This window comes from Varanus komodoensis, unplaced genomic scaffold, assembly GCF_004798865.1.
Source record: "Varanus komodoensis strain SLA01 unplaced genomic scaffold, ASM479886v1 scaffold1, whole genome shotgun sequence".
Classification (NCBI taxonomy): Eukaryota; Metazoa; Chordata; class Lepidosauria; order Squamata; family Varanidae; genus Varanus; species Varanus komodoensis.
Window position 1 is genome coordinate 68,249,643 of NW_025335268.1, and position 17,104 is coordinate 68,266,746.

The 17,104-nt window shown below is 47.2% G+C and overlaps 1 protein-coding gene across 1 annotated transcript in view; it reads left to right on the top strand.

The window, feature by feature from the left end:
- Positions 1 to 722: 722 nt before the first annotated feature.
- IRAG2 (inositol 1,4,5-triphosphate receptor associated 2) overlaps positions 723 to 17,104 on the top strand; it is a 52,126-nt gene continuing 35,744 nt past the window's right edge. The window contains exons 1-11 of the mRNA XM_044430398.1: positions 723 to 1,176; positions 2,544 to 2,654; positions 4,601 to 4,781; positions 5,488 to 5,534; positions 6,664 to 6,742; positions 7,747 to 7,905; positions 9,082 to 9,199; positions 10,844 to 10,894; positions 10,991 to 11,068; positions 12,057 to 12,113; positions 16,974 to 17,033. Of these exons, the coding sequence (XP_044286333.1) occupies positions 723 to 1,176; positions 2,544 to 2,654; positions 4,601 to 4,781; positions 5,488 to 5,534; positions 6,664 to 6,742; positions 7,747 to 7,905; positions 9,082 to 9,199; positions 10,844 to 10,894; positions 10,991 to 11,068; positions 12,057 to 12,113; positions 16,974 to 17,033 (1,395 nt within the window). The remainder of the gene's footprint in view (positions 1,177 to 2,543; positions 2,655 to 4,600; positions 4,782 to 5,487; positions 5,535 to 6,663; positions 6,743 to 7,746; positions 7,906 to 9,081; positions 9,200 to 10,843; positions 10,895 to 10,990; positions 11,069 to 12,056; positions 12,114 to 16,973; positions 17,034 to 17,104) is intronic.

Genomic DNA, 17,104 nt, shown 5'->3' on the forward strand with positions numbered 1-17,104 from the left:
GAAGACAAAAAGTTACTTTGGGCTGTGTCAGATGTTTTCCTCTTTCCACCTGGTTGGTCTTAACCTAATGACTATCCAGGATCTTCAGCAGAAGCCTCCCTCTCCCCACCTGGTACCCAAGATGCTGTCTTAAAGCACCTGGAGTCACCAGGGATCAAAAGGGGAACTTCTGCAGAAGTTCCACCAAGATGTGGCTCCTTCCATTTCACCTGCCATCTTGGGTCACACCAAGTGAAGCTTGCTTTGATCTGTTCATGCTGCCCTATCACTAGTCACGTTTTCCTAGCATCTTTCCGACTCTCATGGGCTGGGCGTCTATTTGGGATTTGCTACCCCTTTAGGACCCAAGGGCAGGTTTGGGAATTTCAGGCCTCGCTGAGAGCATCCCCCCAGTGGCTGTAATGGAAGCACTTGCCACGGGGGCCCAGCAATCAAAAATGAGGTAAAAGGGGAATAGTGGCACCAGGGGAATAGTGAAGACACAGTCTGGGAGGGAGGGGAATATAGCAGGGTCAAGGGGAAGTTCACACTGGCAAATTTATCTCATCTTTTTAAAAAACTCATAATATATTCATTGGCTGAAGTATCAAACTTCTGACAAGCGTATAAGAAAGCTAAATCATCACCACCAATTCTGAATTTCCCATCCCTCTCTCCCTCTCCTGCCCTACAGATTCTCTCCCTGTTTCAGCTAAACTAATTGCCCCAAACGCAGAGGCAAGATGTCCTCCAACAGAGGGCGTGGCAAACGGCACCATCACCCAGTGAACAGCCTTTGCCGGAAGCTCCAGACCATCAAGATGATGGACCAAGCCTCGAATCCTGCACTGCAGATCCCCAAGTTCCAGTCCAAGAACTTTGACAGCCCTCAAGGGAACATGAAGAAAAACCTGGAGGAGATCTGGAAGAGAAGGACCCTGAAAACCAGTGACAACAGCACCGTGCCCAGCAGTGACGGCCATTCATTAAGCCCTCTCAGCGACAACGTCTTTTCCCCATGCTCACCGGTGGCAACACCGAGTCACAGGCGCATCTCCGATATCCGCTCGGAAACTTTTTCAGTGGGCAGAAATAAGGAAAAGGCCTGTAGACCCTGGCTAGACCAAGCGGAGAGCTGTTCTCCATGCCTTCTTGACTGGGGAGAGTTGGGCAGTAATCCTCCTTACGGCTCCACTGGTATGGAACAGAAGGATACGTCTTCTCAGGAATGGACCTACTTGACATCAAGTCCTGATTTGTTGAGCCAGGAACACAGGCCTGTGAAAAGGGCATTCCAGGCTCCTGTAAACAGAAGGCTCTCTTTGGGTAAGGCTGTTTAACTTAAGACTTGGGAAATGGCCCGGTTCTTTCTAATAGGCTGGGCAAAATGAGTTGCTGGTCAAGCATTGTGCCCAAGACGCCGCTAACTGGAGAAAAACACTGACGTGTGAGAGCTGGTGCAAATGGGATCTGTAACAAAATATTGCAGTTTTCCTGTTCAGTGTGCCAGCCACTCCCTCTTCCATGATACTCCATTCCATGCCCACCTTAGTTTTCAGTGTTTCTCTCACCAACATTCTCCACCCATTGAATTTGCTCAGGACTTGATTCTCCAGTGATGGTCTCCCAACCCTGGATCTTGCTCCTCAACAATCTTCATTAAACATCCTTCTTATTACTTTCAAAGGGCTCTAAATACTGGTTTGTTTTACTTCGTCTTTCCTGATGCATTTCATATAAGCTGGTTTAATGCTTTGCATTTCCTCTTTAAGCTGTAAAGCACATTTTATGTTGTTAGTGGAATGTGCTTTATAAGGATGTTTGCTGGATCTAAAGAAATATTTGTTAAGCTGCCTTTAAGGATAAAACCCTCTCCAGGCAATACACTGTTAAAATCATCCAAAACATGCTGTCCCCAGAGCACTCTACAAATATTCAGAATTTTAAAGTGCAGGTCACAAGTCGGTGCAACTTGCAATACAAATAATGATAAGAAGGGTAGCCTTCAGGGAAGGTATGGGTAATAGCTTAACCTTTGTTTTTCAAATATTCCTTGGAGTTGTTCTATTCTTCATCTTTCAAATGATATAAGTTTCTGCTGGAAATATCTCTTTTGTTTTAGGTCTTGTACAAAGAGTGGAAAAAACTGGTTAAAATATATATATTGAGGCCAACTTCCTTGTAGTACTTCCGCTACGGGTGAAGTCCTAGGCACGTCTGTTGACTGGGGAATGGAAGGATTTCCTTTTAACCTTTTCTGCCCCCTCTCCCTCTTCTCTTGCCCCTTTTTGCTGCCTAACCAAGTGCATGCTGGGAACAATTGACAGCAAAAGGAGACGGGGACGGCAGAGGTTGAGGAGCCTGGATGGGGTCACTGGGGCAGGGGGTGAGGGCTTGGGTGGACCCCGGGGATGGTGGAGGACAGGGAGGCCTGGAGGAGTGTTCTCCGTGGGGTCGCGATGGACCGGGCACGACTGTGCGACTAACAGCAACAGCCACGTGTAAGATGGACCTTAAGCGTGCACGGAAAGAAAGCCAGCGGCAAATGCTCTTTCCCACTGCAGGACGGAGGCTGCTGACAGAGGCCAAAGACGATGAAAGCGATGAAGTTAGCCTGATCTGTGAGGAAGACCTGTTGACCACGATGTTCTCGGCCTGTGATGTAGAGAGAAGAGGTAGGGACCCTCTTCTCCTTCTGTAACTTGCGGGGCCAGCCAGGTGTGGCAGGTGGCGCTCTCCTGCGGCAGGGGTGTGCGGCTGGGGGAGAGGCAGAGGTGGCAGTCCCCCAGTTCTCCACCCAGCAGTTCTCTCTGCTGGAGGACCCAGCCAAAAGCCTTCCTCGGGTGCTGCGGCAGCTCCTCTTCTGCTGGCACTATTGCAGTAAGAGTCAGTTGCCTGTCCAGTTGGCCTTGGTAGGTGGGACAGGGGGTGGGAGTCCCCTTGCCCTGCGCCTCGAGTTGCAAAATGGCTTGGGCTAGTCCAGGAAAGGTTGGAAACCTTCAGAGGAAATGCTCAGTGCCCCTCAGTAGACGCCACTGGTACGGATGTTAGCGCAAGGGCTCTGCAAGGCTCCCCTTCAAAAAAGGGTGAGAGAGTCTTCTTTTCATTGTAGATTTAGCACCATGTGACTGGAGTGCTGGGCTGGAAGGACCGTTGGCCTGATCCAGCATGGCATTTCTTTTACTATGTTCTTTTCACTCAGCTTTCAACCATTAATAATGTCAACCATTTTATATTTTATATTTTTATTTATTTTATATTGTTAATTTTAATTTTATATTGTTATTTTTGTATTTTATTGTATTTTATTGTGTTTGTAAGCCGCCCCGAGGCTTCGGCATAGAAATGTTCTAATAATAATAATAATAATAATAATAATAATAATAATAATAAGCAATCACCCTATTTCCTTGGCACTAAAGACCAGCTCATGGAATGACACCCTGTGGTTTAGTCCATCAAGATGCATCTTAAATGAAGTCAAATGGGAGCTTCAGTTTTCCTCCTCTCACTTGATAGAGATGCAATCTTACAGCTGCCTTCCCTGACTTGGTGACTTTCAGATACTTTGAACATCAAATCCCATCAGCCTCAGCCAACAGAGCCAGTAGTCTGGAAATCTGGGAGTTGTAGTCATAAATGTCTAGAAGGCACCAGGTTGGAGATGCCTGGCATAGGAAAAGATGCATCAGCCTTAAACACACTAACGCCTGCTGCTTTCACCATTATCGTTTCATTCCAGACAAGACAGAGGTCCTGTTGGTTGGCAGATTGGGCTTCGGGGAGGGTGAATTGAACTTAGTTCTGAATGGAGTTGCACTCCCTCTTAGGGACAAGGTCCACAGCTTGGGAGTGCTCCTTGACCCAGAGCTTTCATTGGAAGCTCAGGTGACAGCGGTGGCGAGGAGCGCTTTCTTTCAGCTTCGACTGATCCATCAGCTACGTCCCTACCTGGAGGACGACTGCCTGGCGACAGTGACACACGTGCTGGTGACTTCCCGCCTTGACTTCTGTAACGCGCTCTACATGGGGCTACCCTTGAAGACGGTCCGGATACTTCAATTGGTTCAAAATAGAGCTGCCGGGTTGCTGATGGGGACAGGGCGTTACGTTCACATGACTCCAGTCCTCCGTCAGCTTCACTGGCTTCCCATTGAAGTCCGGGCCCAATTCAAGGTGTTGGTGATGACCTTTAAGGCCCTAAACGGCTTGGGTCCTGGTTACCTGAAGGAGCGCTTACGTCCATATATGCCCGCCCGCCCCCTGAGATCTGCGGGAGAGGCCCTTCTCCAGGAACCCTCCGTGAAAGAAATTAGGAGGGTGGTTACTCGGAGGAGGGCTTTCTCTGCGGTGGCGCCCAATCTATGGAATGCGTTCCCCAGAGAGGTCCACCTGGCGCCGTCGTTATTTGTTTTTCGGTGCCAGGTGAAGACCTTTTTATTTAAGCGTCATTTTAATTGTTAATATTATTTGCTTATTTTATCTGGCCAGGGCGACTTATTCTATATTGTTATTTCTTGTATTTTAATTTTATGTTGTGAGCCGCCCCGAGGCTTCGGCGAATGGGGCGGCATAGAAATGTTTTAATAAAAACAAACAAACAAACAAACAAATCTTTCAGGCAAAGTGGCAGTTTCCAAATTAGTTGATTTCCTGCGGTTTACAACGAGCCGGAGTTCAGAAGACAGCCAGCTAGAAGAGTTGTGCAACATGCTCGATCCTGAGCAAAGAGACATCTCCATGGACCTGGAAACCTACCATGCCATCATGAAAGAATGGATTGAAGACTGCAGAAGAAACTGGTAGCTGACCAAATTTGCCTCCTTTTTAGGAGACAAACGCATCCTGCACTTACTTCTGGATCTTCGTTCTGCCTTCTAGGGTGTTCCAGTGGGCAGGGAGGGGAAAGGCAAGGGCTGGATCTGCAGGCGTGTGTCAGCTTTTCAGCTGTGGCCCCATCTCTGAGACCTTGATCCCTGAGATGAAAATCGCCCCCACTGCCTTGCTGGCAGTACAGGAGACTTGGCAGCCCATGAGATGCGAAGTTTCCTTCTGACCAACAGCAACCCTTTAGGATTCTACCCTTAATAACTGAAGTTACATTCTGGACAATATAAGTTTGAGCCAGTTAAAACAGAAGATGCAATCAAAAGGTACAATAAAAATCCAATAGCACAGATATCTTGAAACGGGGCAAAGACAAAGCCAGTACCAGTTATGATGTTTATTTTTTTGGCATAGGTATATTTATGCAAATATAACAGAAGCTGTTATCACAGCTAGATGCCCTCTTTCTGGGTCTCCTCCTGTGCATTGAAATTTGGGGCTGCCCCATTATATTTTCACAAGGAGTGCCGGACATTGTAGGAAAAGGGAAAGTCTTTCGATGCCGTTGAAATAAATCTGGGAAAGAAATATATAGGCTGCTCTTGCTACTAATAAACGTTGATGTCAGACATTCTAAAAGTTCTGGAGTTTTAAACAGTGGGAATCAAATTTTTTTTTCAGGCATGAGCCGTCGACTTGGGACACAACCAGGGAAGGAACTCAAGCAGGTATCAGACGCTTTGTACTTCTGTATTACGGGAGATGCATTTCTATGCCTGCTTAGACAGGAAAAAACGGTCTTGCATGTCTCAGTATCTGCCTGCCAGCCTGCTGGATGGGCAATGCTGGGTGTTTGGGGGGGGGGGGTCTCTCCCTTTCTAAAGAGGGATGGGTTGCATGTCCAGTTCATAAAAGACCATCTAGGAAGAACTGACATGTCAAGAACTAAAGCCATGTGGATCTTCACCAGTGGGGTTAGTTCCATATGAGGCAGTGGGTATTTAAACGTCATTTTAATTGTTAACAATATTTACTTATTTATCTGGCCAGGGCGACTTCTTTTCTTTTATAACGTTTCTTTTATAACTTCTTTTATATCTTTCATATTTTTTATTTATTTTATATTATTAATTTTAATTTTATATTGTTATTTTTGTATTGTATTGTATTTTACTGTGTTGTAAGCCGCCCCGAGGCTTCGGCAAGTGGCGGCATAGAAATGTTCTAATAATAATAATAATAATAATAATAATAATAATAAACGTGGGTAGGGAAGAAGACAGTAAATGCATCTCTTGGGCTTTACTGTGTCAGGACTCACCCTCCAGTAGATCGAAAACCACTCCTAGGAGCCTTTCTTCATAGCCAATTAAATTTGGCTCCTGAGCATCACCAAAGAAAGAAAGAAATTATTTTGCAAGAAGCAATAAGAAATGGTTTGAAAGAAGAGATGCCTTTGCCATGGCTGAAACATAGGCCTGACCATCCCTACCATCGAGCAGAGGTGACCACTTCAGGTGGCAGGTGCTGGGAAGTGGCAGCAATTTATTGGAAAAACTGCGGTGCAGCACCCAGCTTGGCCTGTGCCAACTCAGTTCAGGGCCAGGTTATCTGGAAGAGCGTGCTCTCCCACCTGAGCATGCCCAGGTGTTGGGCTCTTCTGAAGAGGCCCTTCTCTCCATCGCACCATCCTCACAGGTGTGCTTTGCGGGAACGATGGAGAGGGCCTCCTTTTGGGCTGCCCCAAGGCCCTGGAACTTCCTTCCTCAGGAAGCTAGATTGGCACCTTCCCTGTTGGGATTCTTTGTAGGAATCTTGTAAGTCCCTGAACCTCTAAGCAGAAAACTCTGTTTGCAGCTAAAAGGACCCCTGGGAGGATGAATGTGACATCTGGAAGCCTAGAGGCACTTGGTGGAGATGTGTCTAGAGGAGACCTGTGAGTCCCTTTTTAAAAATTTTAAAGGAATTTTTAAAAAATGGTTACAAGATGCTAAATGGTGACTTTCAGAAGCATCTCTGTTGGAAAGACAGAGCTTACTATATAGGGAGAGCTATGCTGCAGTGGCGTCTGCATTTTTAGGGTTCGAAAGAGAAATTGGGGGATGCTCCGCTAGGTTGCTTTTCAGAAACTACTTTTCTTGTAACATTGTCCTCATTTGCAATATTTCAGAGGGGTTGCATTTCCCACCATTTCTCTCTCCTTTTTTTCTTATTGCAGACCAAGGGCAGAATAGTAGTTGGATACCTTCTTAGTCGTAGTACTGGAAGTGCTCCATTTGGGAAAAAAATCTTCATGGGGTTTCCCTTTTTCTTTTAAAAGAAAGTTATGGAAAGTAAAGCCCTCCAGGCCAGGGTTTCTTGTTCTTTGGAGGCGTCTCTACAATACTTGTGCATATGCAATGCAAAGAGGAGGCCCTCCAAAGATGAGATGAACGGATTGAACTCAAATCTGTGGCATGCTTCCAAAAGCTGAGCAGAACTGTCAAAGATCAAACATACTGGAGGACTTTCATTCATAGGGTTGCCATAAGTTGGAGATGACTTGATAGTAGATAATGCAACAATGGTGTCCTTGCCATTGTACTACCAGTAGTTGCTTCTGCTCACAGTGTTGTCAGCCCCTTCTCTGTACCATGTAAATTATCCAGGCAGGTATCAAGGAGCATCTGCTAGCATAAGGTAGGACCATGCCTATAAGAGGGTCTTTTGCTGGGGAGAAAAGGAGGCTTTAGTGATGGGGATGCTCATTGTCAGGACTGGGTGGACAGGGCTCAGGTGAGAAGCTGAAAGGGCAGGAAAGATGCAGCGGGGAGACATGCGGGCTTTGGGTGGTGGAGGACATTGTGTGATGAGGTCCCAGGTCAGAGCTCCCCTTTGAACAAACCATGGAAGAGGGAGAAAGTTCAACTATGTAGTCCTTGTTTTTCCTTGTATGCCCAGGGAAACCTCGGACTTGATTGCTTGCATAGCAGATCTTCAGTTCAACAATCAAAAGCTGCAAGAGGAAAATGGCCAGTTGAAGTTGGCTTTGGATACCATGGAGGAAGCCAATAACAGATTGACAGAAGAGGGCGGAGAACTCCGCAATCAGATAAAAAGGTTGAGTGCTTTATTGGCTGTTTGGAATCAGGGATGGATGGATGTCCCCTTCTTTCTGCCTCTGTGGGCTTGATTTAAGGCTGAAACCTCAGACTATGAAATCTGCTGCATCTGAGTATCTTTACAATACTTGAGTATTGGGGAGTAGTTCTACCCCCCAGACCAAATCATTCCATTCTCTCTCTGTGCAAAAATGAACACAGCCAATCCTCAGACTAGATAGCAAATCATGCCAGAGCCCACTAATATAGTACTTCAGTACATGCCACTCAAGGTGCTAAAGAATAATTATGGGATGTCTCCAGAAAGCACACAGATCCCCAAGAGCTGATATTCGATGGCATGTAATCTTCAGAAGGGAATGCTTAATTGGGTAGTCATGAATACTCCCCCTTGATAGTGTTGCATGAATTTAGGTCTACTGGTGCGTTATAATAACCTGTGAAACTCACACAGCCAGCTGGGATGTGGCTGTAAGTGACTTCCGCCCTGGCATCATGGCACTCCATAGCCCCATCCATTGGGGCCCATGTGTACATCAGACATGCCTGCATGGGTGTGTCTTCACACGTGCAGCCGTACACACGTAGGCGTTCATGGGAGTCAGGATCCTCTGTGATTCAGGGGGACTACAGTATATCATGAAGTTTGAGGCAGGACGAGGGGAAACAGCCCTGTTCTGAATTTTACCATTTAGTGAGCTTCAGGCTGAATTCCTTTTGAAGCCATCCAGAGGCCAAATCATGCCACCTTTAGAGCCCCTGTTATGCTTTTACTCTAGAGTAGGTGTAAGGAAGCCTGATCCAAATCTGGACCCTAACCTGGTGCTGGGGGAGTTTTAAATCTTTCCCCCCGTGATGGGCCTTGTTCCTCTTTAATCTGCTGTCTGTTTTGACTGTAACTCAGCACGAATAAGGATGTAAGGCATCTGCGTGCGGGTGAGAATTGTTGGATTCCCTGGACTCTGCTCCCAGACTCCACTTTGCAATGGCTCTAAGTCCGAGGTCCTGGTGAGCAAGCCGTGGTGGATTATAGTTAGCCCTTAGGCGATGGGTTTGGCAGCCTTTCTTCTAAACAATACAATCCTTTCACTTGTTTTGTTTTTAAAACGAAACATGACCCAACCTGGTGTTGCTTGTAACCCACGTGGTGGTGAATGACTTCGACTCTGTTCAGTTTCCAGCAGTCTGTGGCTCAAGTGAAAACATTGCAAAGGGAATTGGAAGAATCGAAGAACAACCTCGGTGCCGCTGAAGAAAAAGGACTGAAGATGGCAAGCCAGACGAAGCAGCTAGTAGGTGTGCTCTGATCTTTGCAGGTGCCTTTCTTTGCAATGCAAGCCTGGAGCTTGTCATAATCCTGACATTTTCCAGGAGTCAAACAAATGCAGAGAAAGATGTTGCATACGCAGCACCATTTCCGGAGGAAATGCTACTTCGCTAAGCAGAGCCCAGTCTTCATGGCTGAATGCATATATGCTTGAAAACCTGTGGACAATGCCTGCTGAAATGTCAGAAACCAGGGTATATTTCTCAGTAAAGGTCCTTTGAAAAGTCCTTCTCTCATCCTGGCGATACGAGCACAATTTGCAGAATACAGTGCGGAAGTTGCTGCAGGTCAACCTGCTCAGGTTGTCAGCCAGCCATACCTTTTTCCACTGCACTCCATTCCATCCTCCCGCCCAGTTTTTCAGCAACAAATAAAAAGATTCCCGTGGTATTTGTACATTGACCCTAAAGGTCCTGTCCTGCTGAGGGGAGTGTGAATCCCGAACTTGGAGCCTCATGCTTCTCCAATCCACCTTGGGGCTCTCTCTGCTCTGCATTTTTGCTACATGGCTGAGAGCCGGAGTGGTTAAGAGCCCAGGACTGGGAGTCAGGCGACCTGGGTTCGAGTCCCCACTCAGCCATGGAGCCACCGGGGTGACTTTGGGTCAGTCACAGACTCTCAGCCCAACCAGCCTTACAGGGCTGTTGCTGTGGGGCTAAGATTGATATCAGGTGGAGGAGAAAGATGTAAGCAGAATATAAATCTAATAAATGTCAGAGTCCTCCATTTCTGAACCCTGGAGACTCAGCTTCGAAGTATCTTTGAGACTGTGCCATCCAGCGCCCACTATAGTTAGCAATGCCGCTTCACTGCCCTGTATATCTCATTCCATGGCTATAGTCCCAAGTAATTTCTGTGGGACTAAATCAGCTCCAGTCCAAGTATTCCAGCATAAAACAGAGCAGTGTCTCAAAGTATATACAGCTCTGGTGGAGTGCTGGGAATGTAACCCTTTTGGACCCTGTCAAGAGGGAAAAATTCAGGGAGGGGGAAGGAGACCAGATGTTCAGAGGAGACACTGAAGAAGAGAGAAAGAGAGACCAAGACTAAAGGTTCTGAGGAATCCTGAAAGAAGGCAGGGAAGGATTATGGCCAAACAGCCTGCTCTCCAGCAAGGGGTAGTGGGGGGGGGGCTGTCCTGAATCCCAGCCAATTGTCCTAGCTCCTCTCCAGAGAAGAAACCTCATTCAGGAAGTGGGAGCAGGCAGCACGCCACTGTCAGGTGCACCAAACTGGGGCAACAATCAGCTGCGTTCTCTGACGAACCACTGGGCAAGATTGCCCTCTGCTGCTCTTGCCAGACAGCCTCTTGTTCCGGGGATTCTTCCATGATGTCTCTTGCCTGGGCAGCACAACAAGCAATCGTGGTAGAGAGAAACCCTAGCACAGACCGTCGAGTCTCACCATGGTCAAGAACCACGCTGAGTCACGATGGTCACTCCCCACAAGAGTGTCTGGGCATGAGAAGCATCTGTGGGTTTTTGCTTCCTCTGCTGGGAGAACAGAGTCAATGACTGGGGAAGGCAGGAGTCCTCCATATTAACTCTGCGTGTGCTGGCAATATCTCTTCAAACAGTCTCATGGCCACCTCTTTTCCTATTTCCATCAGGAAAAAGAGAATCAGTCCCTCATCTTTAAGATTTCTTCTCTGCAAGAAGAGGTGAGTGTGCAAACTACCTCGCACCAGTTTTGTTGGCTGGAAAGGGTCACTGGCTAGTTTTGCTGCATGTAATAAAGGGACTGTGCTTTGATCTAGAACATCAGGACTGCTCTGGATGCAGATGGCTTCCAGAAGAAGATTGCAGAGCTGTCCAGAAATATGGCCGAACTCCAAGTAAGTGACTTCTTCCTTTTTTTCAGTGCAGGAAAGGAAGGGCTGAATGCTTCGAATCCAAATGTACCCCTGAACATCCATCAACAGGATCACAGCAGACTTAAAGTCTCATTGCCAAGGATTAAGGCAACAGGCCCTAAACATGGACCCCTGTGTGTTTTGATAAAAAGAGAGTCAAGGATTTATAAGGGTTCGGGGAAAAGTACAGAATGGGGAAAAGTTGCTCAGATTCTATGCAGTCAAAATTGCAAATTAGAGACACAAAAAGGGAAAATGCAGTCTATCAACATGGTTCCTTGAAGATGCGCTAGGTCCATGCTAAGTTTCTCCTAGTACCTGAATCAGTTCTTTCCCCTTCATTTGGGGAAAAGCTACCCAAAATGCCCCTACTGGGGAAACCTTGGTGCAATTCCTCAACAGGCAAGAAAAGGAATATACCCAGCATTCTTTTCTAGCAGGGTGTTTCCTTTGGTCCCTCTCCCCTTGTCTGGGTGGCAATTCCAGAAGAATCTCCTGCTTTTTGTCTACTGACCATCCAGTGGCGGTTGTGGAACCTAAAATCTTTAGGTACCTGGGCAGCTTACTGTTCAATAGCTTGGTTGGCTAACTAGTGGTGCTTGACCTATGGATGCCTTCAGCCAGGTCCTCTGTATTGCAAAGCCAGCATCCAAAGGCCTCCTTCTTAAGTAGAAGACTGTAGCTGATTGCAAGAGAAAGCTTTTGGTCTCCTGGATGTGGATAAAATGGCATCCGTTCGGTCCAGCCAAGTGGCCACTCCAGGCCAGCCATAACTCGTTTCAACCTTCTCAGTTGGAATGAGGGACTGTGGCCTGTAACACCTGCCAGCTCCTTCCTGGAGACGGCGCTTGTTCTCTTGTTTTTGTCATCGCGGCAGCTGTGCATGGGCGCCTCTGCTTTAGATGTGGCTGGCGAGCCAGGGTGGGAAAGGCTTGCTTCTTTGCTTTCTTGTTTTGCTCTCCCCTCGCAGATGCAAGTGCACCTCTACGAGAATATGGTGGGGAATAAAGACACGTCCCTCCTCCAGGTCAGTGGCTGTTCGGGAGCTGCAGAGGCCGGTCTTCCTGTGGTGGCTCAGGCTGAATAGGAGAACAAACATCTCCAGAGGATGGTCCATGACTGCTCTGCTTGGCTACTTTTCCCTGCTGCTTTTACTTCCCAGCACAGGTTTAGAACACTGATGGGATTCACGCAGCTTGGGGGGCAGGAATTTGGGAAGGGGAAGGCTTTTGAGCACCTTCTGCCGCAATGTGCCTCTTCCCAGCATTGTGGTTTAATGTGGCCAGTGGGCAATGCTGGTCATAAATCAGGGTGGCATTTAGGTAGAGAAGGGGTGCATTCCCTCCTTCCATGATCCAGCCCAAGTGTGTACACACTCCATGAATGTTTCTAAGTGTGGCAGAACTCTGCCATACAACAGTGGGACCAGCTGCCTGGAGAGGTGGGGGGCTCTCCCACACTAGAGACCTTCAGAAAGAAACTGGACAGCCCTCTGAGTGGGATGGTGTAAGGTGGTGTCCTGCAATGGCAGGGGCTTGGACTCGATGCCCCTTCCGGCCCTCCTATTCTATGATTCTCGTGCATAGTTTGTATTATAGTGCTGTCTGGGCCATTTGCAGAAGGTGGATTAGATCCCACCTCAGCCCAAAGGAGAACAGAATGAGCACATGGCAAAGCAGACCTCCTCTCCTGCCTTGGTTTCCCTTAAGGAGAACAGGGGGACAATGTCATGCTCAAAAGCATTGTGCTGAAGCAATCAAAGCACTACCAAGCGGCCAGTGCGATTTTAACAGGTGCAAAGCAGACATTACTGGCTAGGATTAAAACAGAGTTAGTTTACAGAGGGAATGGTGGTGTTCTCATATTTCCCAAGCCAGGAAAACCCCAGGAGGAACCGTGGTTAGTTAATTCTCCCTAAAGTCCAGTCCTTTCTGCAATGGCTGTATGTGAGCTGTAGATGGCATGATTCCACTGAGACAAAAAGCCGGGCTTGTGGCACCAAATGTGTGAGAGTTCCTGTAGAAGTTCCTGGTTGAGTCTGATACTGATTACCAGCTTCCAGGAGGGAACACGACGATCCCAATTTGCTGATATCGGGTGTTCCATTTGAGCAAAGTTGCACAAAAATGGGTGTTTTTCTATTCTGGAGGATTCTGACACCTCGCTCAGGGGCACTAAGCCCAGGCATGGAATGCTTTCCATCTGATACAGAGCACAAACCCAACACTAATCTCATTTCTTTGAGGCAGATACAGAGTGACCTCTCAAGCACAATTCCGTTCAAGTATATATTTAGAAAGTAGAGTACCCGGAAAACTTTTATGATCACTTGTGTTAGGGTGCTTGCTCCTGCTCCGTGAGGACCAAATTCTAGGAAGTTTGGTAACCTGCAAATTATCCAGAGTTCCTGCGTGCCTCCTTTGCATGCTTTGGCAGAATTAAGCAAATTTCTCTGTCTAGCATGGCTGGCTGAGGGATCTGAGAATGAAGTCCTTCAATTTCTGGGAATTAAGTCCTACAGCTTCTGTCTGAGCATGCATAGAATTGCACTAGGGATTTGCAAGGAATCTGTTTTGTGTGGAAAATCCACCGGATTCCTTGCTTTCAGCTTCCTGGATTCCAGTCCACTTTGCAGCCATCCAAGATCCAAGTGACTGGCGACCAAACTCAGTATTTGAGGGCCATTTGCATGCCTGGTGGATAAAGCAAACTGACTTGGCTTGGATGTCCCACTCTAATTCCTTGGTTGTTTAACCCAACAATTGTTTCTTTCAATTAAATCTCACCATTCCTGGATTGTTTCATGACATGTGGACCTGGAAACAGGGCTGTTTATGGGTTAAACAATCCAGAGTTAACCCAACAATTGCCCATTGTTCGTTTTGGGGTTGTTAATGGAAAGTGGAAAAAATGCACAAGCAGTGTGCTCATAGTGCCAGCAGTTCCTGGGTTAAATAACCCAGGAATTGCTTCATGATTTGTGAACCGGATCAGTCTTCTTATCAAAATCCCATCAATGGAGCATTGATCCAGAAACATGATATTGCTACCAAAAAGGTGCTGCCTTTGATAGCTACCTCTCTCATCGCTTGGAAATGGGGCGCTTGGCGTTGCATCTCCAGCATGGAGCTTAACAGTGGAACGGGTCTTCATGGGAGCATCACGGTGACCTTGACAGCAGACCTCAAAAGCATGGGGTAGATCGGGGTAGATACTTGAAATACTTGAAAATAAATGCACCATCCACTGGTCTTGCGAATGCTGCGGTTGGTGACGGGTCAAGGCTTTTTGCAGGAGCTGTTCTGGGTCAGTCCAAGGACCCATCAAGTCCAGCATTCTGTGTAATAGGTTCCTTCCTCCTTGACATTACTTCACATTATCATAAATGCTACAACTTCCTTTGTAGAAGGGGAAGAACGGATCTTCCTTTTTCAGTGCAGGGCACTGTATCGGAAGGATTCTAAGCAGTGCCAGTGCTCAAAGCTTTGCAGGTCCCTCTGGGAATGAGAGAAGGGCACCCCCACTCAGAAACACTTCCTTGGCCAGGCAATTTTGAAAGAAAAGCACTCATCGGTTGCAAGTTGAAGCAGCAGCAGGGGATGCTGAGGAAAGGGAAGCAAAAGGAGGAAATCCAAGGATTTATCCGGGGGGGATCTCAGCCAGCATCTGCCTCTATGGGCAAATGAAGCCATGGTGTGCCATCAGGTCCTGCCAACTGGACCATTCTCTGTGTGTGAACATCCTGAATCCACTTAGCATATCAGTGATGGGAGCCCTTTAAAGGCAAGCAAAGGTCAAAACAAGTGGAGCGAAGCTCAGGGAACTCAGGTTCAGTTTTGATGCAGGAAGTGCTTCCTGACATGAAGGCATGGAATGGGCTTCCAGGAGAGGTGGCTGAGGCCCCATCGGTGCGGGTGTTCAAGGATAGGCTGGACATGCACATGGTGGGCATCTTGTGAGTGGAGCCAGCTGGAGCCAGGGGTCAGACTAGATGGCCTGGGTGACCCCTTCTGACTCGCTCTGTTTCTATGTCTCTTTCTAGCTTGTCTGCATCTTTCTTAAACTGCAGTGCCCAGAACTGGACACAGGCGTCCAGAAGACACGGAACCAGTGCTGCGTTAAGGGGAACTAGCACTTTCCAGGATTTGGAAATGGCATTTCTATTAATGCAGCCCAAAATAGCATTTGCCCCTTTTGCAGCCACATCACATGGCTGGCTCCTATTCAGCTTGTGATCTACAACAATTCCAAGATCCTTCCCACTTGCAGGATTGTTGAGCCAAGTATAGTCCATCCTGTAACTCTGCATTTGGTTTCTTTTTCTGGGTGCAGAGCTTGGCATTTGTCCCTGCTGAATTTCATTCTGTTGTTTTCAGCCCAGTGCTCCAGCCTATCAAGATCACCTTGAATCTTGTTTCTGTATTTCAGGGTATCAGCTATCCCACCCAGTTTTGAGTCACCGCCCCCCCGCAACCCCAGTTTCTCCATAACTTCTGCAGTTGGCCATGCTCTGAATTAGACCAGAAGTCAAATGCTAAGCAGAAGTTGTGCAAACCATGTGGGCGAAGGGCTCAGGCTGCTGCAGGAAGGGCAAGCCATGTACCTCTGACTTGGCTATGGCTCCCTGCAGGAAGCACGGAGTGGGAAAATGCCGGGCCCCTTCCACGCAAGGTTGCCCTTGGAGTAGTCAGCTTGCAAACATCCGCTGCCTTCAGAAGCCTTCTTCCAGGGGACCCTTCTTTGCAGGCCTTTGCTTTTCTTCTGCCCTAGACACCTGCAGAAAATTTGAATGTATGGAACAAGACAGTGAGGAAATGAGCTACCTTGTCCCCATGGAAATGGTGTTCACTACTGAACCCTGTTTTGTAGTACTAAATAAGCCCTTTCTTGAGCATGCACGGTCAAGTGCATCCAAATGGCCCGCATTCCCCTCCCATTTATTTTATTTATTTATTTAAAGTTTTTCTATGCCATCCCATTACGAAGAGAGTCTCTGGACGGCTTACCAAGAATACTCATTGGTCTTCTCCTAGTGGGTGCATTTTCTGCACTGGAAGGATATATCAGGCGAGGCCATTGAGCCCCGTGGAGCAAAATGGAACCTTCATATCCAGGAGCAGCCTACCTCTGAACACGAGTTTCGGGGTGGGAGGCTTGGCCTTTACAACTTGCTTGTGAGCTTCCTAGAGCTCTTTGGATCTAGCTACCCTGAACAGATCTGCGGTGCATGGGGAAAAGCCACATCTTACTGGCCGGGTAAGATGTTTGTCTGAGACCTTAGAGAAATGTTGCCCATTGAGAGCAGACAGGCAGCATGCTGGATGGAGATTGGTCTGAGCTGCTCTACCGCTGCTTCCAGACTAAATTTGGTCAGCATTTTAAACCAAGCGATCTTGGTGTGGTACTTCCCGGGCCAGTGCATGGAACTGAACACCGTTACCCTTTGTTCTTGTACTTTTACAAATGTTTCATGCCATTCTCTATTCAAACCAGCAGGCTGAAATAAGGACAGAGATGCCTATGTTCGGAATGACACTAAATGTACAGTTTGAGGGAAATGAGCACAACATATGCAGATTTTGTTTAAAATGTGATTTTAATCTTTAAAAAGGAAGAGTCATACTTTGATGCAGAAGGAAGACAGAACAAACTTAAGGATATACAGATGGGACAGTGACAGATGCAAATATTCTGATCCACCAATCGCTACTTTGGCATGGCAGCCTGTGTCCATGCAGACTCCTCTTGAGTAGTAACCAGGGGACTTAGCAGGTGCTCCTCTGGGCAGGTGGGCCCTGAATGTGCTGGACACGATCCCACCCAAGAAAAGTAGGCCAACTTCAGGAAATGCAGAGGTCTTATAATTCTAACACTTCTTCTTTTACAGAAAGACATGGATGTCCAGGAACTCAAGTCTACCCTTAAGGAATACACTTCAGTAATAGAGGTGATCGTGCATTTGATTAATAATTATTGCATTGTAATATTGATTATTAATGTTAACATTAATTAACAATA